Here is a 27,255-nt window from a genome sequence, read left to right as displayed (position 1 = left end):
TGTTTGTGTCATATCTAAGAAACCACTGCCAAATCCAAGGTCTTAAAAGTTTATCACGGCCAGTTTGATGAAATTAACCCTTCTAATTCATAAAATTGGAATGTCTTTCCATTTAGTTATGTCTACTTTAATTTCTTCCCACAACATTTTATAGTTTTTAGTGTGCAAATCTTTTACCTCCCTAGATTGACATAGAGCATCTTCATTCTTTTTTACAGCTGACACTTCAGAGACAGGACAGGATTCCTTTACTGGGAAAAGTTAGGCGTCAGTAGCAAAATAAAAGGAGAAAAACTCTTTGGAGAACCGATTTATGACACCAACTTAAAAATCCCATGAATACGACATAAAAGGAAAAGACAAAAGGAAACACCAAACAAAACTTAAACGGGTTAGGAACACTGAAAAGCCAGTTCAGGACTTTTTTTTAGCTTGTTAGCACTGAGGAACAGGAGAAGCCTTCTTCCTGCCTGGTTCCGCTCCAGGCTGACCACACCGGCACCAGGATTTCTCTCCCTGAGGGTATATTCCTGGGGGCATACTGTCATTTCCCTCCTTCTCATTACAGGCAGCCATTCCAAGGCAAACCCAAAAGTTAAAAAAAAACTTCGAAAAAGCCAGTCAGAGAAAAGTGAGAATTGAGTTTTATTTCACATTGATAGAAACCGTGAAAAAGATTTTCATTTTCCCACGTTACAGCACAATATTTCAACGGAGTATTTCTTGCCATAAGTTAGATCTTGCTGATTTGTGTAAGTGAAACAACAGCTTATATTCTTCAAGGTAGAGCAAAATGACTTAGTAAATGATTGTTTAAAAATTTTAAATCCAGACATAAACATATGGCTTCATTAACATTCTCTATAGTCCATTACCAAATTATTTCCACTATCAAGTAGCACCCATTTATAAAGATACATTCCTAACGTTGTTTTAGTCAGTTGGAATATGGCAGAAAAACTGACAACAGTTCAGAAATATCAAGTGTACATTTTTGCTGCATATTAATCTGTATGGTAACTATTCCATATGCATTGAGTTCTGACTGACTTTTATTACCCATAAATTTGTTTCCAAATAATTTCCACCAATAATCCGAAATTTTTGATGATTTAAAATCAAATAATCGCTACTTTTATGTTTGCACAAAAAGTAATTTTTGAAAAAAAAAATCACCTGACTAAAGTAAAAATTTCAAAGAAGTCCACTGGCAGATAAAAGTAAAGCAGAATTTTCTAATGGACTGCTCCTTTCCCACAGCAGCTGGTTTCAAACAGATGTACAAAATCAGTAAACTAAAACTACGCTACAAAGAGAGTCACCTTAGAGCAAATTGTCTTAAAAATTAGTTTTTTAAGATCAGTCTTAAATATTCGTGAACATTCTAGAATGTGACCTAATTATTTTCAGTCAATTACAGAAAAATACAAACACAGAATTATTTTCGTTACCAGGACTATAGATTCTAGGAACTATGTCGGTCTAAACTTCAGACAAAGGTACAGTTTGAGAAGTAAGTAGCGTAGGACGTTTGAAGGGGTGTCTGGTTTCTTCGTGTCAGCACAAGTACGTTTTAAATACCATCCTGTCTGCGATTCAGTGTCAAGTCACAGCAGGTACTGATAGTGGATGTCTATGGCAAGGAGGTGGTATCTGGTCTGTTACGAAGGATGAACAAGAAAGAATACATTTCTTTTCTAGAGAGGCAAAAATAATTTTAAATAGAAATTACATTCAGGAAAGAAAAACCTGGTCCCCAAAATAAAGGGCCACTAATTGAAGAGAGCAATATTACTCTTTATTGACACTTAGAAGCATTAACCCTACTATTAGGAGTAATGTATAACACCTCATTCTTATGAAGCCTTAAAATCATTAAGTGCACGTGACACATGTAAATACAAAAATACACACACTGCATGGTGACAAAGTCATCCTGGAGTAAGTCCGTGGACTAAGTCACAGCATGCATAAACCAGTTACATCTTAGCCACTCATTTATACCTGAACAAGTTTTCATTAAGCATACTAATAATTTTCAAATGATGTAATAAAAAATCTGTTTGTAGTATTTTATTATTTTTCTGAATTACATTTGGGAAAAAGAAGCTAGCTGCTTCCTCTATTTTAATACTAGTAGAATCTGGATCATATTATACAAATACATATACAGAAATCTAAATGATCATAAATTTCCTAAGAGGAGGTTTATTTAGTCTGTGTCATTGGTGCATATTTGCAAAACATTTTAACACTGCACACATCAGAGGTTTCGAGAGCAGGCGCAGGACAAGGTTTTCTCTCTACCACGAGGATGCTGGTGTGACTCCCACACAAGGCCTCTTCGTGACTCAGTCAACGGGAGGTAGGAGTTTATCAATGAATTGCTTGACATCCATCATTTCCTGTTGGAATAAAGGGACTTAATAAGCAGTTACACAAATCAGAAATTAAATCCCCACTAAAGTACCACTACCTAAATCCATGGTGTGCACAGGCAAGATGGAGTCACCTTTTTACAACTACAATTAAATAAAAAGTGTAAAAGAGAAAGGAGGCCCCCAAAGAAATCTGAAAACGTTTCCTGCAATTCTTTTATCGCACATTCAAATGCCAGCTCTCATGTACGATCTTGTCCCGAGAAAATGGTCTGCGTTTTGCTCCACTTGAACAAAAGAAAACACTGGGGGCGGAAGGAAGACAACCACACGGAGAAGACTCAGAAAGTGCACAGTCACGGGCAACTAAGCATCCACGTCTCTAACATCCCCTCATTGGAACGAAATGCCAAACCAGCAAATACTGTGTGCCTTTCAGAAGGATTTACATACAACCAGCCTAAGGCAGGCCTGGAGAGACGTGGAGGTGAACGCACCGAACACCCAGCATGGAGCAAACTCTCCCAGACACTCCCAGTCTCCACACTTCCCGCAGTGTCTCCCAGTTCAGCCTCACAGATGCACACGTCAGCAACGCAGAGAACCTTCAACCTTCTCCTTTACTCAGGAAAGAACGGCCAGCGTGACGGTGGCCTCTGTTACTCACCCTGCGGTCCTGAGAGCCTGCCGGCACCACCTCCCCTCCCCTTCTGCTCCTAACCACGCCGCCCAGCGGCCCCCAGTGCAGGTGCACAGGGAGCCAGGAACAGAGCTTTCACTGTAGGAACACGTGCACACAGCACCAATGCCTCGCTGGCCCTGCAGCTCTGCTGTCTGGGTGTTTCCTAAGTGGTGGGGTCCTGGTGGGGCGAGGCCAGCTCTGAAAACCAATGCTCCGACCCGCGGCCCCTGCCCCCGCTCAGGGGGCCCCGCCGCCCTTCCAGAATTCAGAGTTCATTGGGTTCCAAAGATGTTTCCAGTAACAACCTAGAACCCAGGGACCCCTGGTCTCCCCGGGTCAGTCGTATCACTAGGGGTCTTCTCTGCCCCTAAAGCAAGTGGCTTAGCCGGGCCCAGAGCTGCACAGAACGTTAACGTGAGCTGTCTCAACGCTTCTTATCCCGGACCTTTTCAAGCCCCAAACCTACCCTGACGTGCTTCATTCTGAACAAGCGAGCATGTCTCCTCCTTTACCAAAAAGGGAAAGAGGCCCTAATACGGGCTGCCGGCGCGCCTCTGGCATGGACACCGGCCTCGTCTCCCCGGGGCCCCAAGTGTCCTCTCCGTAACTCCAAGGCAAGCGCCACCCATTTCAGAGCTTACTTACAGGGCAGGGTCCCCGAACAGCCCCCCACCCATCGCCTCCTCCCTCCCTCCCCCGCACCTCCAGGGTCTCCTCCCGTCACACTGCGAAACAGCCTTCCCACTCCTTCCCCTTCACCAAACCCGTCTTCGCAAGGTCGGCCCCATCCTCTCCACCCGGCCCCTCCGTGTGGCTCCTCCTCACCGGGCAGGGTGGTTGTCCGAATCAGGGGACACGCTCCTGCACCCCGAGTTCTCCCTGCCTTTCTCCTGTTCACACCTGGCCCCTTTAACCCCCAGAGCTCTGGCCCTCGCCTTCCTCAGGGCACCCTCCCACAGAAATCCCTCGCTGATCAACCCCTCAGTGTCTACCACAGGCCTGACCGTCGGACAAGCGTCTCCAACACCCCGTTCTGATGCCACGGGCCCCGTGAGTCTCAGTCTGTTCACCAGACTCAGCTCATCTCCTTCCTGTTACCCTAAGCTGTCCTGTACATGCTTCATGATCCTCTCGGTCATCAGAGCTGAAATCTAAGGCCTCCATGGTTCGCCCCCTTCTGTCCCACAGAATTAGTCACCGAACCCTACTGGGCTCTCCTCCTCTGTCTCCAGAATGTAGGCCAGGTCGCAGCTTGTTCTGCTGAGGGCACACAGGAGCTCAGCACAGCACATGTCCCTCCCAGGTTGGGGGGGGGCTCTCCTGACTCCGTCCTGTGGCCCCTGGACAGGCCCTCCTGTCCCGCAGCCCAAGCTCTGCACACCTACTCTCCAGAGCCTGCCCATCCTTCAAAATCTGGCTCTTTCCTCTTGACCTTAGTGCTTCCTGAGATAAAATCAATCTCACCCTTCATACTTCTTCAAGGACTTTTTAAAAACCTCCCAACGTAGCACACAGAACATTCCACTTTCTATATAGTTACTTGGGTAAACATCCTTCTCCCTCTACTAAAATTCCTTATTTTAATTAACCTACTTTAGATTTTTAATACAGGGATGTTTTTAATTTGTCCTTGAATTATGCACTCTGCTGGTATTAGTAGATCAGTGAAGGTTCATCGAATTAAACGGAATAAACTGATCTAAGTCCTACTAACCTATGGTTCAATGTGAATTCATTAACGTCTTTGACCCCCAAGCAGTCAAATGTTACCATCTTAAAAACATCACATGCAGACATTGTAAATCTGTCCCTACGGTTCCTGCTTCCAAACGTTTACCTGTTGACATGAACTGTGCATCATGCCTTCGTAGGTTCTGAAGGTGACGTTGGCTGGATTTACCAAGGTTTTTAGCCTTTCGGCAGTAAGAGAACCAAACATTAGGGGGACTAAATGATCCAAGGTTCCATGGCACTGAAGGATGGAAATGTCTCTATTCACGCCGCTGATAGGACCCTGTGAAAACCAGAACAAACCCGAGTTATTTACTCCAGTGGGTGGAGCGCTATGCTGCGTGTGTGAACTGTGGACAGACATCCTACCCCAGGACAGGTCACATCTGGCTCCTTCCATCCCTGCACACCCATCTCTTTTTAAACTTTTACAGGACGTCCGTACCCCGTCTGTATCCGGTCCCGTGTGACACGTCTTCCTAATGAACTGGCTCCTGACGTGGAGTATAACCTAATTATATGCTCAGTGTCCTGACACGAGGTGTGTTTTAGCTGAGCCACGCTCTTCTCAACTCTTATTTGATTTAATTATTTAAATCAAATGGTTTTGATTTTGATGGTTAGTAACCAGCACTCACTATGTGCAGCACACCAAAAAGTTCCTCTACAGTGCCAGGGAAAAAACAAGATTTAAAGATGAATTTGAAAATAAAATCATGTCCATACCCCCATGTATAGATGTGTCCCACAAACTGCTTTCCTCTGCTGGGTATGTAGGAATTACATTCTATGGCAAAATCCCACTGTCGAGCCCTGAGCGCTCAGAAATATTATTTCTACATATAAAAACAGCCCTAATTTTGATACATATCTTAAAATGTAGCAAACACTTCAAATATAGAACTTATGACAATCAGGACTTCTTTCCTTTTTCCTCTTTGAAGGACTTATTCCCCTCTGTGTGGTCTGCAGTGAAGACACTGTAGCGCACAGATGAAGCCAAGTGGCACATCACCAGAGTCTACGAAAACTCTTTTTGAAAAGGGTGACAGATTTCAACCACAGGCTGTGGGTGACAATGATGTGTCAGTGTGGGAATAGACCCCGTGCTGGGGGAGCTCCATGCAGAGGCTGTGTGTGGACGGGGACAGTGGGCATATGGACACTTTCTGCTCAATTTTGTGGTGAACTTAAAACTGCCCAAAAAAATTAATTTTAGGGGGAGGGTGGAGCTCAGTGGTGGAGAGCATGCCTAGCATGCACCAGGTCCTGGGTTCAATCCCCAGTACCGCCATTAAAAAACTAGTAATGATAAATAAATCTAAAAGCTTCTCCCCCTAATTAAGTTTACTAATTTAAAAAAATCGACAACCGTGCCCTCAGCGTCACTCTCCCATCCTAGCTGGGTCCCGCACCCGCCCGTCGGCACCTGTGGAAATGAAGTCCGCAATGGGAGCCAGCAGCTGAGCGCCGTGACACCTGCCAGCTTCTGCTGCGTGGTCAGTGCGGTGTACAGAGACAAAGCTCCTCCCTGGAAAGACAGGAACGGGTCAGGCAGACCATCTTTTCCAACGGCAACGGGAGTGATTCCTGTTATCCATACTGTACGCACAAAACCAAACTGGGTAGCTGACATCAGAAATCAGGCAAACAGCAGGACTACGTGCACAGCCCACCGTGTCAAGGACCTGACTGTCTACACTGAGCGCCGCCCAACCAGTCAGACACCGTTAACAGCAGAGTTAGCTGCTGCCCTGACAATGCCTTAGGAATATTCTGAGTTTATAGTTATGATTTTCTTCTTTGCAAAGTCTTACGTAGAAAATCAAATCTAGTCTTAAACTGGTATTACTTTCCAAAAAAGAATTGAAGATCTGCAGATACACACTGCTATATATAAAGGAGATAAACAAGGTTCTCCTGTAAAGTAGAGGGAACTACATTCGATATCTTGTAACAGCCTATAATAAAAAAAGAATATGAAAAGGAATATATATATGCGCATAACTGAATCACTACGCTGTACACCAGAAATTAACACAATGTTGTAAATCGACTATACTTCAAAAAAAAATAGAGGCAAGAAATATATTACAAAGAATATAAAATACTTCAATGAAAGAATTGAAGATGACAAGGACGCCACAGCAGACACCTCTGGAACAGCACCTACTAGCGCACCACACCCTGCATCCGGGGCCCACGTTCAGTCCAGCGGACGTACATCATCCTGACCGTGCCCAGGGCTCACTGAGCCACGTGAGGACGCGAGATTCTTTCTCATTGAGGAGAGTCCTTCCCCCAGGATTTTAAAAGTGAAATTCAGTGACTGTCAGTCTCTGTCTGTGTGGCTGGAACTGTAACACGGAAAAGCGACAGCAGCAGGAAGCCAACTGCAGACAGAGAGGCGGACCGAGCAGGCGGGCAGAGGAGGGGGAGAGTCCCGGTGGCTCTGCCAAGCCTGCGCTCTTTCCCGGGCCCGCTTTATTCTCACCCCTGGCCTCCTCGATGTGATCCCAGACTCATTACTTACTCTTTCTTGATAAAGGTATTAGGAGTTGGTTTCTGCAAACTGTAATCAAAGAATCTCGTACACAGACTGTCTAAATCAAGCACTCACTTTTGCACCCACATTTATGTCACAATGTGTAGTACAATGTACATTACCTATGAATTTCAACAAGTATCAAACCAATAACAAATCTTTTTACTGTATTATATCAACAACCTATCTTTCTATTGAATTCTAACTTCCAAATAATTCCGTAATTCGGACGCTGCCCTAATTCAGGTCGTCTGGACACTAAACTGTTGACTTGAAGAAGATCTACAGATTAGAAGCTCGGGCACTTTTGGGGTGAGTGACATGGTGAATTAAGATGTGAAGTCAATATGAGGTAACTGCAGAGAAAGTATGGAAGGTAGGACAAAAAGTATAGAAAGAAAAGAAGAAAGATGCTAAGAATATACATCATGTATTTTAACCTAAAACCTGTTTTCCATGACAAAAAGAGGGGAGAGGATAAAGTCACAAGGTGGTGACACAAACAACTGATGTCCACGTTCAAGGACAGGACACCACTGAGGGAATCCAAGAATATGGGGCGAGGCTGAGGCACCCCAGAGACAGGACAGATGCAGGGAGGGAAGGAAGCGGCCACACGCTGACCGCACGGCCCCACCCGGGCCAGCGCAGCACACTGCAGAGGTCTCCCCGGGGCTAGACATCCAGCCCCCAGCACTGGGTCGCCCTGTGGGAGCCCCTACTCTGATCTCACCCCTCCAGGCTTACAGGGGAATCTGCTACAGGGGCTCAACTACTGGGAATCTGACTGTGACAAAAAGAGGGAAGAAATTCTCATGTCTTCGACCTACTGTCCCACCAGCCGTCTCCTGGGACAGGGGACTCACACCTGCGTTTAAACAGTTTTGTTTGAAGTGGCCCACAGTGTTAACTTCGTGATCTAACTACTGGTGTACTAAGGTTATTTAGAAAAAATGCATTCCAGGTTCCAATCAATTTACCTAATAAACTGATTTTCAAGACAATCTATACAGTGAAGGCTATCACTGAAGAGAGAAAACTAGAAAAGAGTACGACAAAGAGTACTCTCTAATCAATCGTTATTTCTAGTCCATTCAAACTAAAGTCAGCGTTAAAGGTAAGCAGCATATCAGAGCCTGTAACACCCTCCTGGAAAAGCACTTCCCCACAGAGAAAGGGCTGAGACCAGACCTCTGGACAAACACCCCAACGTGCTGGTACACCGCCCGAACTTCCTCCTTACCTGAGAAAACCCTCCCAGAACAATTCTGCTGGAAGGAATGCCGTTCTTCACCTCTTGTTCTATCAGAGCTTTCACTAAAAATAACGTGAAAGTTAAATCACCAATGCTTTCAAAGTCAAGCCCATTCATACAATTTACACAGGAAAAAACTAGTAACAGAAAAGTACAAAGTGTATTAACGGTTGAAACAAGTGAAAAACTTGAAGCACTCTACTGAAATACAAAATTAGGGTGCATTTTCAAAAGCTCAGATTTTGCAGGTGTTGCTTTCACTGTTCAATTACTTCCTGTCACATAATTTGTAAACAACAGTCCTTTCTTCAATAGGTGGAGTTGGGGATTCTTTTAATTATGGTCAGTTCTGCTCAAACACATTTTATATTTCTCTCCCTTCAATGAACCATAGGCATTTATACCTAAAAGCTGTTATTTTAAAATCACAAGCAGTTAAGTAGTTTACTTGGTTTGTGATTTACAGTGTTTAAACCGTTCATTCTATTATTTAAAAAAAAACCCCACAGTATTAATCTTCCCTATATCCAGCAAACGATTTGGAGAGGAAAATCAAATGAGTTCTTCTGTTTCTGCAAAATGCTTTGACGCTCATCATTAAATATACTACTTGATAACTTGGAGGACTTCCTTTTGCTTTATAATACTGTATTTTTGGAATATCTGTACCTTTTACAAATTTAACTCCTTTCATTTATGACATATGTGTAAGAGTTTCATCTTTTTAAGATTAAAATTTCCAAGTTTACATTTCCTTTTTATCAAAAAACAAAAATCTGCTTCTATTAGAATACTGCAAAACCCTTAAATACCCAAATTAAAAATGATTTTTTAAATATAATTTAGTTCTTAGAACAATATGAAAAGCAAGAGGCACCCTGGTGAGTGCATGGAGAACGGGCTAGAGGGCAGGAAAGGAGGTTACGAGACGGAAGGCTTGCTGAGGCGGACGAGGGGTTTACTGGGGGGTATGCGAGCCCCAAGGGGAGAAGATGCAGAGGGGGTCGTGGCTGGGGCTGGGGGACGTGAGCCTTGCCAGCAGGGAGCTGGGGGACCACTCCTGCTTCACCAGCTTTACTCCCGGGTTATAGCACCTGCCTAGACAAAGCTAGACCACATCCCAAGACAGCAGTCAGCCGTGCCCTGATGGGTCCTAATTCCCATCCCTGGACCCAATCTCAGCCCTCCCCTCCGTGTCCACCGGCACATCCTCTCAGCCCCAGACAGAGACACCTTTCCTTCCCGGCTCCGAGTCTGAACCTGATTCTCTCCAGCAATACATTACAGAGAAAGAAACTTCACTCTGCAGCCCACCAGGCCACAAGCCCACCGCCCGTCCTCCAAGCGTCTAACAACTCAGCCCCAGACCCAACAGGTACTTTATCACCTATTTATCTCTTGACAGAATACTGGCTCTAGGGATCTATCTTTGACTTACTTTGTGATGATCCTAAAACTCATTGTTCTTGGTATGAAATGCCTAAATATCCAGTATGTTTTGAATGCACCTTCCCTGTTTTAAAGTTGAGTTATTCTTAAAAAAATTTTTTTTAATATTTTTCAAAAGGATCCTACTGGCTTTTGGTTTTTAAACAATTTTGGGAAACTTCAAACAAATGTGAAAACAGAAAGAGCATGCAATGCCTGCCCGGGTACATGCCACCTCGCTTCTGCCGTGGTCAACTCCCAGCCGGGCTGGTCCCGTCAGCGTCAGGCCACCTCGTCACCTCCCAGGTTACGCTGCAGGCCACCCTGGCCATCACGCTGTCTCCACATCGGTATTTCAGCACACACGTGTGTGCAAAGGAAATACGAGCTTCTGTGAGTGTGCTGAAACCAGGCTTCTCCCAATAAGTCAGTGTTCTTTACACTTTCACCCAAAATATAAGAGGAGTCGCCATGTTCACGAGGGAGAGCATGAGCGGAGAGTCTGCACACGGGAGCTGACACTTGTTACCAGGGCAGGGTTACCCGAGACGGTCTGGGAGCACGGCCCGGTGCCAGCAGGGTGCACGCGGGCACCACACTGAAATCAACCACCAGTGTAACTGTCAGTGTATGTCACTACATCGTCATGTCATTATTTTCATCCTTATCTCACATCCCCTTCAGGACGGTGACTGGCCACGACTCTCAGACATGCTACGATCTTCCCCACTTGCCTGCGTCAGTCAAAGCAAAGCAACGGGTCTGACACAGCTGGAGGTCGATAAACGCCTCTCCTCCCCGTCCACCTCGTCTTCATGGACAACAAAGGAGTCAAGCATGGCAGAGCGCGGTCAGGAAGGGAGGGAGGGAGCAGCGCTGCCAAGGTAGCCACTCAGTGTTTCATGCACAGCAGCACAACTACAGACTCCGCTATGAAGCTCCTCTTACTTACCATTTTCTGCTGCCTGTTTAATTCCAGGCTCATCCTCCTGCGAGTCTGGTGAAAGCCCAATGATGTCAAACCTGGAAAATAAGACAAAATCCTAAAAGAATCATTCGATTCCAAGAATACCTACTCTTGGTAGGAGTGTGTCACTAAACTCGCGGTAGTTCTGCAGAAAAAAGCAAACCAAGGATATTCTCCAGAACATTAAATTCAAATTAAACTGTCTTTGTAGGCCAAACAGTCAGCTTAAACGCACGAATCTGACATTCCGTAAGTTCCTTTCACCCGACTACATACAGATTCTATCAGCCATCTGAAGAATTGCCTAGCCCAATCTGACAGCCACACAGGAATCTCAAAGCACAGCCTAAGAAGTCCGCAGCGAACGCCAGCGGCTCATCTCCTTGCACTGCGTCCCGAGGCGGCCCACTGAGCAGACCTACGGCGCCACGTCACCCGCAGGCGGGGCCCATCCCACTCAGCACAGGTGGTTATGCTGCTGTCCAGCCGCACTCTGCAAAACCTTCCTGTTGCACAGCGGCGACCTCCAGCCAGAGACCGGGCGGCCTTCCTCTGGCCCTGGCTACGTGCTTCCACTACGGTCTCAAGCGACATCAGGTAGAAAGTTTGGTTCTGGATGGGGAGAGGGAAGATGAAAGAACCACAGGCCGAGGCAGGTAGGAACCTGTAAAAGTTACCAAGGAATTGAAAGTACATTAAAAAAAGGCGGTGCAGGGGTGGGTTAGGGATGGGAGGGAGCAAGCCGAGGACAAGATGGCAACAGGCTGGAAGTCCTGATGGGGTCTCGACAGTGGTGTGGAGATGGGCATGCAAGCTCAGTCAGGTCTCAATGAAGGGACTTCAGAGACAGGGCTGCTCCAGGTGGCCTACGCCAAGGATGACGTCACCGAGAAGAGGAGAGTCAAGGAAGCCACCCGCTGGCCGAGGCTGTGGACAGGCTGCTCACCCTGGGTCCGCAACTACCTGAAAGGCAGGAGGGCTGCGGGGCTGGAGGGGAGGGAGGTGTGAAAAGACCTGCTGGCAGGAGTCCAGAGGGCAGCAGGAAGAAATCAAGGCCTGGAAGTGGCCCAGAGAACAAAGAACTGACACTCCTTCCAGATGGTGAAGCGCACGGGGAGGTCTTCTATCCTGAAACGTCTTGAGAGGGCTGAACAGAAAATGGTTTCCTTAAAAACTCGCCAGCTCCCCAGAAAGGCAAGACGTTGGAAGGGTGAAGAGGCCGTGCCTTCATCAGAGTGGAGGCCACGTGGGCTCGTGCAGGCGTCTGGTCACTGAAATCAGCAAAGGTGTATGGAGCAGAACGAGAGACTCCCCGCGTGCTTCTAGTCGCCCCTTGTCTCCCGCTCCTCTCCCTGCTGGTGCAGCTCCATAAGTTTACCCCTGAATCTAAAGTTCGAAAACTAGTTATAGAGAAACAGTGAAAGGTTAAATTTAAAGTTAATTGTGAATCTTTGCAACTTAAAAATAGTTCATTAAAAACTGCTGTCTGCAAACTCACTTCTGATGAAAGAAAAACAACTAAGTATAAATAAAAAGTTCTTACTGGATAAGCAGAGTCTTACTCACCAAGAAGGCATGGCCATGTTCATATTTAATGTTACAGGCATAACTGGCCTACACGGGAAAGGAACAAAAGCAGAATAAGAATAAGAATAATATAATGAAGCACAAAACCTGATAAATTCCAGCAATTAAAGATGGATCACTACTCGAGGCTCACCCAGAACCGCGTGCTGCAAGCGTTAACGTATCAGCGACTCTGCAGCATCCACACCTTACAGCTCTGTTCTCCAAACCGCCCCCCCAAGTGTGTTCTCAGGACCGAGCAGCAGCCAGGAAGGACTAAGTCTGGCAAATGAAAATATCTTTCTTCTTCAACACCTTCAATTCATAATTTCAAACCAGACACGAGAAGGAAAACCAGTAACCAAGACAGTTGGAAACATATAAAATATGAGCCTCTGGCTGAGGCACTGAGGAATGAGCAGTTCACTGCACAGAGACCGTGGCATCCATCCCCGCAGGCTCAAATTACATCTTTGTTTATTTTCTAGTTCTTAGCTGTGCACCTTGCTTATTTGAGAGACCTCTAAATAAATAAGGGAAATGTAAGTTTTGCCTAAGTGTCCATTTTACCCGACTCAAGGCTATGATGAAAAATTTGCTGGAAAACCTGAGGGTAGACAGGGACAAAGCAAAGGAAAACACACACCCCACAACTACAGCTCACCACCACCCTCTCGACTCATGAAACAAGCCTACCTCAGAGACCTCAAAATCCTACTAAAATTTCCTTGAGAACATAAACTTCCCTAGGTTGGGAAATGGCCTTAAACCGAATTCAATCTTGGGGCCAATAACAATACAGCAGAAATCCCAACACAATCAAGAATTCCATCTCCTGCAGGGGTCGGACTAACAGAGGTACCCAGCTGCTGGCCGGCAACAGTGGGAAAACCATCTACTCCAGGGAACAGAGGACGGAGTGTTTTCTTACCTAATCTCAGATGTTTTTCCTCTTTCACATTTTAATTCTAATTTTTTATTGAAGTGTAGTTGATTTACAATGTTAGTTTCAATTGCAAAGCGATTCAGTTATACATATAGCACTTGTACGTATATTTTTTCAGATTCTTTTCCATTACAGCTCATTGCAAGAACTGAATATAAGTCCCTGTGCTGCACAGTCGGTCCCTGTTGCTCATCCTCTTTTATATTTATCAGCCCTACTGCCACTAACACCTCTGAGGATGAAATACGAACTGTTGGCGTCTAATCCTATTTGTCTTCTCCAGGCCACTGCTTCTCGGGACCCTCTGACCTAAGACTTGCTAATCTTACCAGTTTTCTGAGTTTGCTCAAAACTTACTCGTTGCTTTTTAACACCCACAAGCATTCTCAGAATTCGAAACCAAATGTAACCGACTGCAAAGTCTGTGGTCTCTCCACGGGGCGTCACACTGCTTCTAACCGGTAACTTCAGGACTGTTTTCAAGGCAGTAAAGATTTCTCACACACCTGACAGGCAAACCCCTTCAGAGACAGCTCACAGACATCCTTAGCACTTCACAGATGTTTGTGTATCTAAAAGAATTTTTTGGCTGTGAGTTCAACTGATCTCCAAGAGAGGATTATTTTAAATTTCTTAACGAAAAAGAAAAGAAAAGAAAAAATTCAACATAACCAAGATATCATTCTGTTTTAAAGAATTTACTGATCTTTATTTTTAAGCTGAACATTTAAAAGATAAAAATCAATTATATTCAAATACTTTTCTGGAAAAGTAAAGTGATCACAGTTGTCTCATCAGGTTCTGAATCCCAAACCTGAAAATTAACAACACTTACGCATGTGGGCAGATATACTTGATGTGGGCACTTCTGATATCTGCAAAGGCCTCCGCCCACCCGTGCCTGGTAGAGAAATAATTTGAATAATGCCATTAGATACTGTTTTAAATTCCAGTAAGTTAGTAACAGAACAGTAAATCTCTGAGGGTAAATTTTAACTCCTTAAAACACCACTACCGACCTAGAAACAACGCAGTTTATCATTTACGCTCCACTTGTGGATAAAGGTGACTTCTCATGGTTTGAGGAACAGTGCTTTTCCTTTCACGTGTCTCCACTGGGCTTTGTAACTTTCAAAATGTGTTTTTTTTATCACTTTATAACCTCACAACAATGTTGCTTACAAAGCAGGCAATATAGATGATAAAATTCACATTTTATACAAAGAAAAAGAGCCTCAAGGAGTAAAGTCCATCAGCTGCCTGATGGCTGTACATGCTTCCGACATTAACAGCAACAACCTGAACGTCATCTCCTTGTGCGCACGTGAACATACATCTACTCAAAACAGATAGAGGAAAACTAAAAAATGTAAATCATCACAATCCTTCTAGCCAGAAATAGTTAATCTTTTTATGTATTTCCTTCCATTTTTTCCCATGCAGTTGAAAAATGGACACTGATTTTACAAAAAAGAGATCATACTATATGTACACGCAGCTCCCTGCTTGTTTACAGTTGACGCTACACCTGACACTTTTATGTCACCTCTACCAAGGATAAAATAGAACTTAAGCCATTTTATATATACAAAATAGTCTAGAAACAAATACTAAATGCTTTTCTGTTAACTACTTCTCTATTTTAATCTACCTTCTCCAAAAGTGTTAAGGACTTAGAGAAAAATTAATGACGACAGTATTAGCATTATCACTTACATAACACTGACACTGAGCAGGCACTGGTCTAGAAGTTGGCTATGTGTGTGTGTACGTGTATGTGTGTTTCCATGTGAGTTCCTGTGTGTGTCTTGTGTGTGTGCTGTGTGTGCATGTGAGACTTCACCGTGAAAACTACAACACATGTTGAAAGAAATTAAAGAAGACGTATAATAACGGACACCCGTGTTCTGGAAGACTTACTATTCTCAAGACAGCAGTGGTCCCCAAGAGGATCTACAGAGTCAATGCAACCTTGATCAGAACCACAGCTGGCTCTGCAGAAACTGACAAGCTCATTCTGAAATTCATTTGGACACTCACGAGACCCAGAATAGCCAAAACAATCTTGAAAAAAAAATATTGTTAAAGGACTCACATTTCCTAATTTCAAAAGTTATCCCAAAGCAACAGTAATCAAGACTGTGGTACTGTAATAAGAAAAGACATACAAATCAATAGAATAGGTCTGAGAATACAGAAATAAACCCTCACATTTACGGTCAACTTACTTCTGAAAAGGGTGCCAAGACAAATCAATGGGGAAGAAATAGTCTTTTCAATAAAAGCAACTGGAGTAAGTGGAAATCCACATTAAACAGGAGGAAGTTAGACTCCTACCTCACACCATATACAAAAGTAATTCAAAATACGACACACGCTTTCACCACTTCTATTTAACACGGTACTGGAAGTTCTAGCCAGAGCAACTGGGCAAGAAAAAGAAATAAAAGGAATTGGAAAGCCAAGTAAAATTACTTCTGTTTACAGATTTTATGATCTTATACATAGAATACCCTAAAAATAGCTATAATAAAAAGATAATAACAAATACTGGTGAGAATGTGAAAAAATTAGAACCCTCAAGCACTGCTGGTACAAGCGCAAAATAGTGCAGCCACTCCGGACAAGTCTAGGAGGTCCTCAAAGAGTTAAACATAAACCAGTGACTCAGCAATTAAGCAACAGAACTAAAAAGCTATGTCCATGTAAAATCTTGCACAAATGTTCAAAGTAGCATTATTCATAATAGCCAAAAAGTGGAAACAATCCAAATGTTTATCAACTGATGAATGAATCCTTAAAATGTGGTCTTTATCCATACAATGGAACATTATTTGGGAATAAAGTACCGATACACATTACAACATGGATGAACCAGAAAAAAACATTATGCTAGGTGAAGGAACTCAGACACAAAAGATCACATATCGTCTGATTCCACTATATTAGGTATGAAATACCCAGAATAGGCTAATCCATAGAAACCAGAAGGAAACTGCCGGTTGCCAGAGGGCATGAAGGCCATCTGCTAATGGGCGTTTCTCTCTGGGATGCTGAAAATATTCGGGAATTAAGACAGCAGTAATGGTCACACAAATTTACAAATATCCTAAAAACTACTGAATTGTACACTTTCCAAGTATGACTTTCATGGTATGAATTACAGGAAATTATACATCAATAAATAACATTAACAAAAACAAAATTAGTTTCTCAGAAAGTGAAAGAACTGAACTGTGGCCCATTGTTTGCCAATCTCTGTTTTACATGAGAAACCGAGAACATTTACGTAAGTAAAAGGAGTAGGAATCTTGGGTTCTAGTCCCAACTCTGTCTGTCTCTAGAAGGGTGGCCTAACTCACTCCAGTGGTTTGCACAAGTGTGGTACCACCCAGCAACTTGTTAGCGATGCAGATCCCTGGGCCCCACCCCACAGCTACTGAACCAGAAACTCTGGTGGTGGGGCCACCATCACCATCGAGCCTCGCAGGAGACGTTTATGCTAAAGGGTGAGGATCATTGCCTGTCCAGCCCTCCGTCTCCCCATCCACAGCCTGAGCTGCTTGTCCTGGATGATTTCAAAGGTCCCCACAGGTTATAAAATCTTCGCCTCCAACCATACCATACAAAAGCTTGGCCCACTTGCTTTCAGTCCTTTTGACAATTTTCAAGGTCAATGGAAACCTCTGAATTCAAGAATTTAAGAACTCTACACAAAGCTTCAATTAAACATAGTCTATATTCAGAAACCTAGATTAATCAGAATATATTTCCCTTTATTATTAGAAAGCAGAAAAGGAAAACAAAATGTGGACACGCACAAAGGCTTACATGAGTTCAGAAAGTGAATTTGGGGGCACACCCCTAGACAACTGCAAATTCACTCTATTCTGCTTCTCAGTGGCGCTCTTTTAGAAAAGACTACAAAGTAACTGAAGTGTATTTCCATTATGTTCACTACCCACAGTAACAGGGCATGGAACTAAAAACTCAAGGAACCTTCCCAGATGTGCACAAGGAACACCTCACAGTCCCGTGCCCGTCCCACCGACCCAGCGCTGTTACTGAGTCTCCCCTGCACGTTCTGTTCAGTCTCACTAACTGGCCAAGAGCCAAATGACCCAGATGAGTTGGCGTCTTAACTGGACACGACTACTCAGAGCTAGGATGCAGATACGAAGTCAGAGCTAGGATGGTCCACTTCTGGGTGACAAGAAAGTGTGTCAAATACACAAAAAGAAGCAAAACTGTGAGAAACGGTGAGGCCACGAAAGGCAGTGAGCAAACCTTGGTGCAATGGTGAATTATACCCCTCAAAATCCATGTTTAAAGGGAACCTCAGAATGTGACCTTATTGGAAAGAGGGTCTTTGCAAGTGTAATTTATTAAGGATCAAGGTGAGGTCACACTGGATTAGGGTGGTCCCTACACGTAGTAAGGTGTCCTTATAAGAGGCAGAGAGAACACAGATAAACAACAGGAAAGGTCACGTGAAGAGGGAGGCAGAGACTGGAGGTAGGCGGTCACAGGCCAAGGAGCCCCAGGAGCACACAGGAACTGGAAAGGGCAAAGGAGCCTCTCTGAGGGTCCTCGGAGGGAGTGCAGGCACCTTCAGACACCTCGATTTTGGACGTGTAGCCTCTTGAACAAACTTCTGTTGATTTCAGTCATCCAGACTGTGGCTGACTGTGGCCCCTGGAAAAGATCTTCTTGCCCCAGAAAGTAAGGAAGTGCTTAAGTAATGATGGGGTTGTGTTCCAAAGGTGTAAGCGCCAGTGTAAACGGCTCCCCCCCGGCCGAGGGTGGGATGATTTGAGCATCAAAATAAATACAGATTTAACAGCAGATTGTAACCGTCAGAGTGAAACAGGAATCCAAGCGTCTACACTGATTTAAAATGAATGCATGCATACATAATAATCCAAGGAGAAGGGAAAGTTCTACCCACACTGTAGACTGCCAACAAATGAATCTAGACAGAAGGGATTTTTAAAAAGATCTGCATTTGGCAACCATCATAATAGATTCAGACAGCAACTGTTAATGGATGCTAAATCCACAGGCAAAACAGATGTTTTCATAAAAATCAAAGTCTCTCACTACAAAATACTTTTAAAGTGCAATTATACTTACTAATTTTGCTGTGGAGGAACCTGTTAGTTAAGACACTGTCTTAACCAGGTGATGAAACATAACATCATCACCAAAGGGACAAACGTGAACCTGGGTGGGCCTGAGACCTGCACAGCAGCAGCACCTCTGTGGCGCTCCTGCCAAAAGGGAGACGTCACTTTATCCAGTAACTGGCCTGCGTGGGGAAAGTGTCAAGGTCAAGGAAGACAAGAAAATGGACTGCTCCAGACTGAAGGAGACTCGAGAGATGGGTGAACTCAATCCAACGAACTAACTTGTGATCCTGAACCCACAAAGGACATTAGTGGGTCAAATCATGGAAACATGAATGGGGTTGGCGGAGGTGATGGTAGCACCAGAGTAACGTCAACTTCTGACTGATGGCTACACCGTGGTCATGAGGCAGCGTCCTTGCACTGACAAAATACACACTGAAGCTTTATGGAGTAATGAGGCAGTATGCCTGCAACTTGTTCTCAAATCGGTAAGAAATGTTAACGATTGGGTAATCTAAGTGAAGGGCAGAAGGACTTCTAAATACTACTTCTGTAACTTTCCTGTAAATTTGAAGTTAAAAATGACCCAATAAGGGAGACCTATGAGTCCACACTGCATAAATGCGGAGGGGCAAACTAACAAAGGGAGTGACAGGGTCAGAAAATCACATCACCGTCACAGCCATGCCAGCAAGGATCATCAACAGATACTGTAAACACTGGGTGAAAGTCTGACGTACAATCTGCATGGTCTCAAAGTATCTCCCCACGTGCTGCTCTCAGTACACAGGGTAAACAGCAGCAGCGGAGGGGCCTGGCAGGAAGAGACCACCTTCATCAGGCGATCCAGGTCAGTGTCAGCCATGGGACAGAAGGCACTGCCTGTCTCCTGAGGCGATGCAATGAGCAGGGCGTGAAACCTACGTCGTATTTGTACCAAAAATGCAAAAACTGAACCTCGCCACGAGGAAATGTCAAGCAAACCTCAATGGAAGGACCAGCCTGCTCTCTGCAGAAATGCCAACGTCACGCACGCCACCACAGAGCTGAGGGACGGTTCCAGATTAAGAGACTAGAGAGCTGAGCAGCTCAGAGCCCCGGGCCGGCTGCCCGCCGGCAGAGAGGGTTACAACAAAGGACGTTACCGGGGCAACGGCCGGAGTCTGTTAGGTAACCATCTATCAGATAATGATATTAAATAAGTGCTAAATTTCCTGAATTGGATCATTTTTTGTGGTTATATAAGGGTCTCTCCTTGTTCTTCGGAGGGACAGGCTAAAGTTTGGAATAAAGAATCGTATTTACTCTTGGAGGTTTTGGTAAACACAGTAACGTATTCAATCGAGTTTAGGGAATCTGAGTAAAAGGTAGTGAGGAATCTGTTTTATTCCTGTAATTCTTCTACAAATTTGAAAGCACTTCAAAATAAAACATTTTTAAAATGCTATCAAAAATAAACATGGATCTCTGGGTTGTAGGATTTCAACTGATTTTCATTCTCTTTTCAAGCATATGTGCATTTGAAATTGTTTTACAATACAAATGGAACATTTTCATAATCACAACAAAAGCTATTTTTTTTGGGAAGGAAAGTTGATCTCATGCAACAGAGTTTGGTCTAAAATGTATTTCCTTGAGTATGTCTCACAGTTTATTATACACATCATGCACAGGACCACTTTGATGGTCAGATGTGTTTCTTGCAGAACTTTTCAGAGCTTTAAACGTGCTACTGTACACACTGCAAACTCTCAAGAGGAGGACATGACAATCTAAGAGGCATCACTGAAGAAAAGCTTTCTATTAAAAAAAATCACAATACACACACAGATAAGATGACTATCAATCTCAGAAGCATAAAAATGTGGTGAGAATGACATATCAGAATTCAGAAAATACAAAACTACACAGGGTCTCCCAATCTTACTTGGCTGCCAAACAATTTTCATGAGGAATCTAAGACTGCAAGACCCAAGTCACCAGACAGCACATCTTGGCTGGTTCTGCCAAGAAGAATCTTAACGACAACAACAAAAACGGCAAAAGCTGCCCATTTTTATAAGTAACAAACTGAATCCCTTAATTCCCAACATCCCCCAAGTTAACCAGACAAAAGAAGTTTAACTAGTTCTCCAAAAAATATTTTAAACATAAAACTGCCCCTTGTCAGACTGGTTGGCTCTGAATTTTGTCGTGTATTCACGGAACCAAGCTGGCACCAGCTCTCCTTAGTGCTCACTCACAGAGTATTTTCAGAACTGGACAACTTTCATTTCTTACACACACGTACTTCTCAGCCAAGATGGCACGGCTGCTCTTGGTATTTTGAATCTCAAGTTGCTCGTTTCCTTCATCATTTCCATTCTTAATTTCAGTCTAAGGAATCTGGCTAAATTGGGGTCCATTGAGAACCTTCCTACAACTGAACTGTTTCTCTCTTGGACCGATTCTTCAGACCTGGACTTTCACTTTATTAGGAAAGTTACAGGGTAGCAAGATTTTGCCTGGCTCTCAGCATCAGGAGGGGTTTGGTGATAAAACAGAGCTTCTCTAAAACCTCTGTTCACTGAAATAAGTAAATAAATAGTAAAATAAGTCTCTCTTTTTCCTAGGACTCCCTGATAGTCCAGAAAGAGTCCTATAAGCTTTCCCAGAACTCCATGCAAGGCATGTGTCAGGCACCTCTGCTTGGCAGCCATAAAGGAATACTGGGAATGACTTTTATTAATTAATCTAGCCCAGCGCCTCCTTATAAAGGTTTAACAGTTTCTTGGCTCTTTTTTCAAAATTTACTTATCTTCACTTTTCCTCCAATTCTGCAATTTTGTAACAATTTTACTTAAGTTTCAAACAGATCATCACTGATTTAAATTTTAAAAACCTCTCCATATAGAAAAAGCCTGAATGAAAGCTAAGTCATCTATCCAAAGTTAGCACAACCAAATGTGTTCCAAAACCTCCCAAGAAATCTGAGCTGCGTCCCCTGCCCTTCAACTGGTTTTTCCTTTTTTCGGAACCTTCCAGCTCTCGTTCAAGACCCCACACAGCTCTTATTTCTCTTATCAAAATCAACCAGTTCCCCTCAACCTGCCATGAAACTGTACCTCTTCTGGAAAGCTCTCAATTGCACTTGCTACAAACATACCTCTCATCTCCGGTATCCAAAAGCCACAGCAACTCGCGGAGGAGTTTGCAATTTTAATATGTTCCAGAAACAGGAGTAGAAAAATGACAAGTCAAGATGATGAGGGGAAAATTCTGGGGGTCTTCAAGAAAGAAAGGATTCTACCTCATTACTGGACTGTAAGAAATACTACTAGTAACCCTTTTTCACAACACAGTCCTGGAGCTCCTAAACGGTAAACCTCTGACCGTGGAGGGGAAGAGCTGCATGGCCCCGTTTCATTACTGGCGCTAACAACGGTACCTACCCTGTATCTCCCAGTCCATGAAGGAAGATCACCTAGAAGAGACGAGGAAAAATTAATAAGCGACGCCTGGATAAGCCCCCCAGAGCTGCTCCCCACCGGAGCTCTGCTTAAGGTGGACGCCGGGACTGCGGAACACCGCCTGCAGCAAGTTGGTTAATCTCTACAGACCTCTCTCAGGCGGCAGAAGCATTTAACTTCTCTCCTTGCGGCTCCTAAGATAATTAACGTGGGGTTTTGGCACTCGGCGAGGTCCCAGTTAGACACTCTTCAGGGCAATCGACCACATTCTAAGACAAATAGTTTCTCCCTTTCAAGTCAAAGTCTCACATGTACGGTGGAATTTTTCCATCACAAAAAAGGAGCTTCCGGGCGGCGGGGGTGGGGGGCCGGGGAAAGTAAGTTTGAAACGCTCTCGCACAAGTCACCTAGGAACAGCACCTCCGACCGGAAAAGACACCAAGCCTCCAACTTCTTTAACAGAGGACAGAGGTGCGAGGCGAGAAAACCAAGTCGCTCTCCTGCGGACCCGAGACTTCCCGCGTCCACAGACGAGACGGACACACGCTCCAAAGCCACCTCGGGTTGGGGCGCGTCTCCACCGGCGCGGGGGCTGGGGTGGGGGCCCCGGCGGGGTGAGGGGTCGGGGTGAGGGGTGGGGGGCCTGGGGGTGCGGGGCACCGAGCCTCCGGCCCCGCCGCGACGCCCCGCCGCGACCACGCAGCCGGGCCGCGCCGCGCCCGCCCCGCCGCCCGCCGGACCTGACCCCGCGCCGGGCCGGCACTCACCGCGGCGGTGGCCTTCCGGGCGGCGGGCACGACGGCGGGCAGCGGGGCAGACATGTTATTGCCGCACATACACCGGCTCGACCGACCGCGCGCGTCGGAAGCGGAAGGCAGAGCGGGCGCCCGGCCCGGCCCAAGGGCGTGCGAGCGAGCGGCGAGTCCGGCCCGCCCCACGGGCGCGCGCTCGGGCGCGTGCGCGCCAACGCGGGGCCGCGCCGCCCTCCAGGCCCCGCGCGCCCCCGCCCCGCCCCCGGCCGCCCGCGCGTCACAAAGTCCGGCCGGCGCGCGCTCGGCTGCGGCGGAGCGGCGGCCTGAGCTGACCTCGCGGGCCCGCGGGCGGCGCATGCTCCGTGCGGGCGAACGGGGGCGGGGCGGGGTCCCGGGGGGCGGCCTCTTTTCCGCCCTCGGGAGCCCGCGGTGGGGGGATGGGCCCCGAGGCCGCTCACCCCCGGCCCCGGTGCTCCCTGTTTCCGGAGCGGGAGGCACTGGACTTGCGGTCGGGGGAGCTTATGCCGTATTTCCACGTGGGGCTGCACCTGTACGTAGTCTGGCGGGGGTCCACTCCCCTTCCCCTTTAAAGTTCAATTGCAGAGGGAAACGCGCAGTTGTCGCCGTTTCCGCAGAGTACTGACTGACGGGTATTGACAGAACACTGATTTAGGCGGCAGACTACTGACCCCTTTTCGGACAGAGGTGGCTGGATGCCGATCAAATACACGGTAGGATCTGGGAGGGGCCGAGATGGAAACAGCCAGAATTCTCAGACCTCTGGAAGGTTGCAGTTGTCTCCCAGGAAAAATGCACAACGTGAGAGCTTTGAGTTCCCTTTTCTTTGGGGACTTACTGAGGAGTAAGCATGGGGGGCCCTCAGATAGTAGCTCCGAAGAACTGCTCTGAAAAGGAGGGGGGGTGGGGGCGGTCAGTATAGACACGGTTGTGGGAAGAGTGTGCGGGCAGTTAAGCACACACCTCAGCAGAAGGTGCTGCTAGTCACAAGCAGCAGGTGTCTAGTTACCGGTTTCAGCTCTTTTCTAAGTACGGGAAGATGCAAGAGTTTGGGTTCATAAAATGTCTCTCCTGAAAGTGTCTAACTATCTGAAGTCCTGTTCTGACAGTTTTCCCAGAGCACAGAGTGCGTCATTCCAGCTCTCCACCCCAAACTCGTTTCAGGGTGTTTGAAGGTCGGTTGGCGACTGCAGTGGCTAGTGATTTCATTCTTGTAGAATCAGATGGCAAACAAGGTTTTAATTGTCACAATTCAGTGGAGAAATGTAAAAGATATACACAGTCTGTTAAAAGAGAGACAACAGGCCACGAATGGAGGCCCTTGTGCTCAGCCCACATCGTCACCAAACTGCAACTCACTACCGAACCTTATTCCCCCTTCAATCTCTGCCAGGAATATAATCTTACAGTCAGTCTGGAATTTCCTGGTCAGCACTAGTGAGGTCATCAGCCTGCGACCCCTTCCATCCCCAAAGAAAAATGAGGTAATCTGCTCTTTCCTTATTCCCACCCTCTCTCTGCCTTTAAGTCTTCCACTCGTACAGCTCCTCAGAGCTCCTTTCTCCTTGTTGGGTGGGATGCCGACTGAGTTATGAATTACTGAATAAAGCAAGTTAGATTTAAAAAAATTTTTTTGAATTTAAATTTAATTTCTTATTGAAGCATAGTTGATTTACCAATTACATTTTTTAATTCACTCCGTTGAATTTTGTTTTTTAACAATCCTTGTGGAGCCCAGTGTAAGATCAGGAAGGAAGCTAGTGAACAAAGATCCTTTAAAAACCCACTTTAATTCACATAACTAGAATGCTGAAGGTAGGTGGTCTTATTTGTACCTTTTTTTTTTTCCACCATTCTTGTCCTGAATGTGAGTGCTGAGAATTTTGTGGACTCTCAACAATGTTAAATTAATGCTGAATTATGAAAATCAGAGTAATGTGACTCACGTTTCACATACAAGTGTACATTTGTGTCAGGTTTTTAAGTATTTGGTTGTGCTGTTAATAGAAAAAAAACTATCTTTAGCTCTTACTATGAACACACACTTTCCAAATCACTAGCATGTGGATTTTTCTAGGCTGTACCATGCAGAGTTCTACCACTGGGTTCCGTCCTCTTTTAGCAAGGAGGACAACTCCTCTGGTGTATCTCAGTCACCCTCTCCTCTCTCCTAATCTAAATGCTACCTTTCCTGCAAGGTTTATGCAAGCCCTACATCCTCTAAGGAACCTTAGTGTTCTAATTAATTGATCTCTCTCTTCCCTGGGCTAGGGAATAAAATAATCATAATAATTGAAAAAAAGACAAAATTATCATTATTTTTAGATGATGATGGTACAAAGGAAAAATTTAACAAAAGCAATTTTAAAATTACTAACCAAAAATTCAGCAATATAACCAATCACACAATTTGTAAATAAATATACAAAAATGAATGGTTTTTCTAGCTACAGATAATAGCTGGTTAGAATATCTGATGGAAGAAAAAATATTCACAATTAAAGTTTTAAAATATATATCTAGGCAAAACTTAACAAGAATGTACCAGACCTATATCAGGAAAAGTATAAAGCTCCCAAGGACCAGAAAAGACAAATAATTGAATAGGATGATGCAATTTTTTAAGGTTATCAATTTGCTCAGAATCAATCTACCAATACTCCCAATTAAGGAGGGGAGAGCATAGCTCAGTGGTAGAGCGCATGCTTAGCATGCACCAAGTCCTGGGTTCAATCCCAAGTTCCTCTGTTAAAAAACAAAAATTAAATAAATAAACCTAATTAGCTTCACCCCCCAAAATAAAAAATAAATATACTCTCAATTAAAAGCCCAGTAACTTACACTTTAATAAAAATTATTTTTAATATCCCAATAAGATTTTAAAATTTTATCAAATAGTTGTAAAATTCATTAACATGGGAGAATAAATATGGAAGAGTATCCTGGAATATTAAAAAGGAAACAGAGTAATTGGAGGTACCACCCCTACCAAATGGATGACATTGAAGGGGATCAGCATACACTACCCCGCATATGCCATTTGGCATATGGATTAAGGACACTGAGACTCAGTAGACGCAGAAAGACACCTTCTCGAAGCTTCCCTTATTTAACTAAGGGCAGGAACTTCTGAGAAATGAAGACTGCCAGGAATCCTTTATCCAGGAGTACTTTTATGGCCACAAAGAAGACACAAGGTCAGTATCAAGATAGTCCTGCACAAACTTTGCAAAATAAACTTTATCTTCCGTGAGTTTCCCCTTATGTTTACCTTCCCACAATTTACCACCCCTAGAAGTATGAAACTCTTTCCCTTTGTCCTGTCAGTGCTCCACACATTTATTTCACTTTGTTAACATGGAACACAGGACTCTATGTCTGTCTGCATCTTTGGGGTTTTCATGTCATTTCTGTGAGCCACCCCACCCACTCCCAACTGTAGTATGCATATGAAATAAACCTTTTTCTCCTGTTCATCTGTCTTTTGTCAGTTCAGTCTGCAGGTCCAGCTCATTTTTAATGTTGTTCAAATCTTCTATAATCTTATCAACCTTCTGCCTATATACTGTATCAACTATTGAATGAGGGGAATTAAAATCCCCAACTATTATTGCTGAATTATCTGTTTTTTCTTTTTATTCTGTCAGTTTTTGCCTCCTGTTGCAATTTTCTCCTAAAATCTATTTTGTCTGATATTAGCATAGCTGCTCGCGCTCTCTTATTGCTGTTTGTGTATCTTTGTCCATTATTTTACTTTGACAGCTTTATGGAGACATAATTTACAAATCACTCAACTCATCCATTAAGGCGTGCAGTTCAGTGATTTTTGGTACATTTCCTTATTGACTTTTAAAATTGTAGTAAGATACATTTAACATAAAGTTTGCCATTTTAGCCATCTTTAAGTGTACAGTTCAGTAGTATTAATTGCATTCAAAATGTTGTGGAATCTTACCACTATTTCCAAAACTTTTTCATCACTCCAACCAGAAACTCTGTAATTATTAAGCAACAACTTTCCATTCCACCCTCTCCCTGACCCCTGTCATGTATAATCTACTTTCTGTCTCTATGAGTTTGCTTATTCTAGATATTTCATAGAAGTGGATTCATACACTATTTGTCCTTTTGTATCTCACTTATTTAACTTAAAATACTGTTTTCAAGGTTCGTCCACGGTGTGGCAAGTGTCAGATCTTCACCTCCTTCTATGACTGAATAATATGCCTTTGCATGTATACACTACATTCTGTTTATCCACTCATTCATTGATGGACAGTTGCGTTGTTTCCACCTTTTGGTTTTTGTGAATAATGCTGCAGTGAACATTGGTATACAAATATGTGTCCGAGTCCCTGTTTTCAATTCCTCTGATATATACCTTGAGCTTTCAGCATTTGACCATGATG

The 27,255-nt window shown here is 44.4% G+C and overlaps 1 protein-coding gene across 2 annotated transcripts; it reads right to left on the bottom strand.

The window, feature by feature from the left end:
• Nucleotides 1-2,188: 2,188 nt before the first annotated feature.
• Nucleotides 2,189-23,042, bottom strand: LYPLA1 (lysophospholipase 1). Of its 2 annotated transcripts, XM_072951973.1 has the most exons (9): nucleotides 22,844-23,028; nucleotides 22,059-22,090; nucleotides 14,334-14,399; nucleotides 12,553-12,600; nucleotides 10,972-11,042; nucleotides 8,580-8,653; nucleotides 6,221-6,322; nucleotides 4,898-5,074; nucleotides 2,189-2,405 (listed from the first exon to the last, which is right to left on the bottom strand). In XM_072951973.1, the coding sequence occupies exons 1-9, from the start codon at nucleotides 22,910-22,912 to the stop codon at nucleotides 2,352-2,354; spliced, it is 693 nt and encodes a 230-aa protein (XP_072808074.1). In that variant the 5' UTR covers nucleotides 22,913-23,028; the 3' UTR covers nucleotides 2,189-2,351. The 2 variants fall into 2 exon arrangements, with proteins under 2 accessions (XP_072808074.1, XP_072808075.1); XM_072951974.1 differs by lacking the exon at nucleotides 22,059-22,090 and having other exon boundaries at nucleotides 22,844-23,042.
• Between the last annotated feature and the right edge of the window lie 4,213 nt (nucleotides 23,043-27,255).

This window comes from Vicugna pacos, chromosome 29, assembly GCF_048564905.1.
Source record: "Vicugna pacos chromosome 29, VicPac4, whole genome shotgun sequence".
Taxonomy (NCBI): Eukaryota; Metazoa; Chordata; class Mammalia; order Artiodactyla; family Camelidae; genus Vicugna; species Vicugna pacos.
Note: the sequence above shows the minus strand (reverse complement) of the source record. Positions and strands in the feature narration are given on the sequence as shown.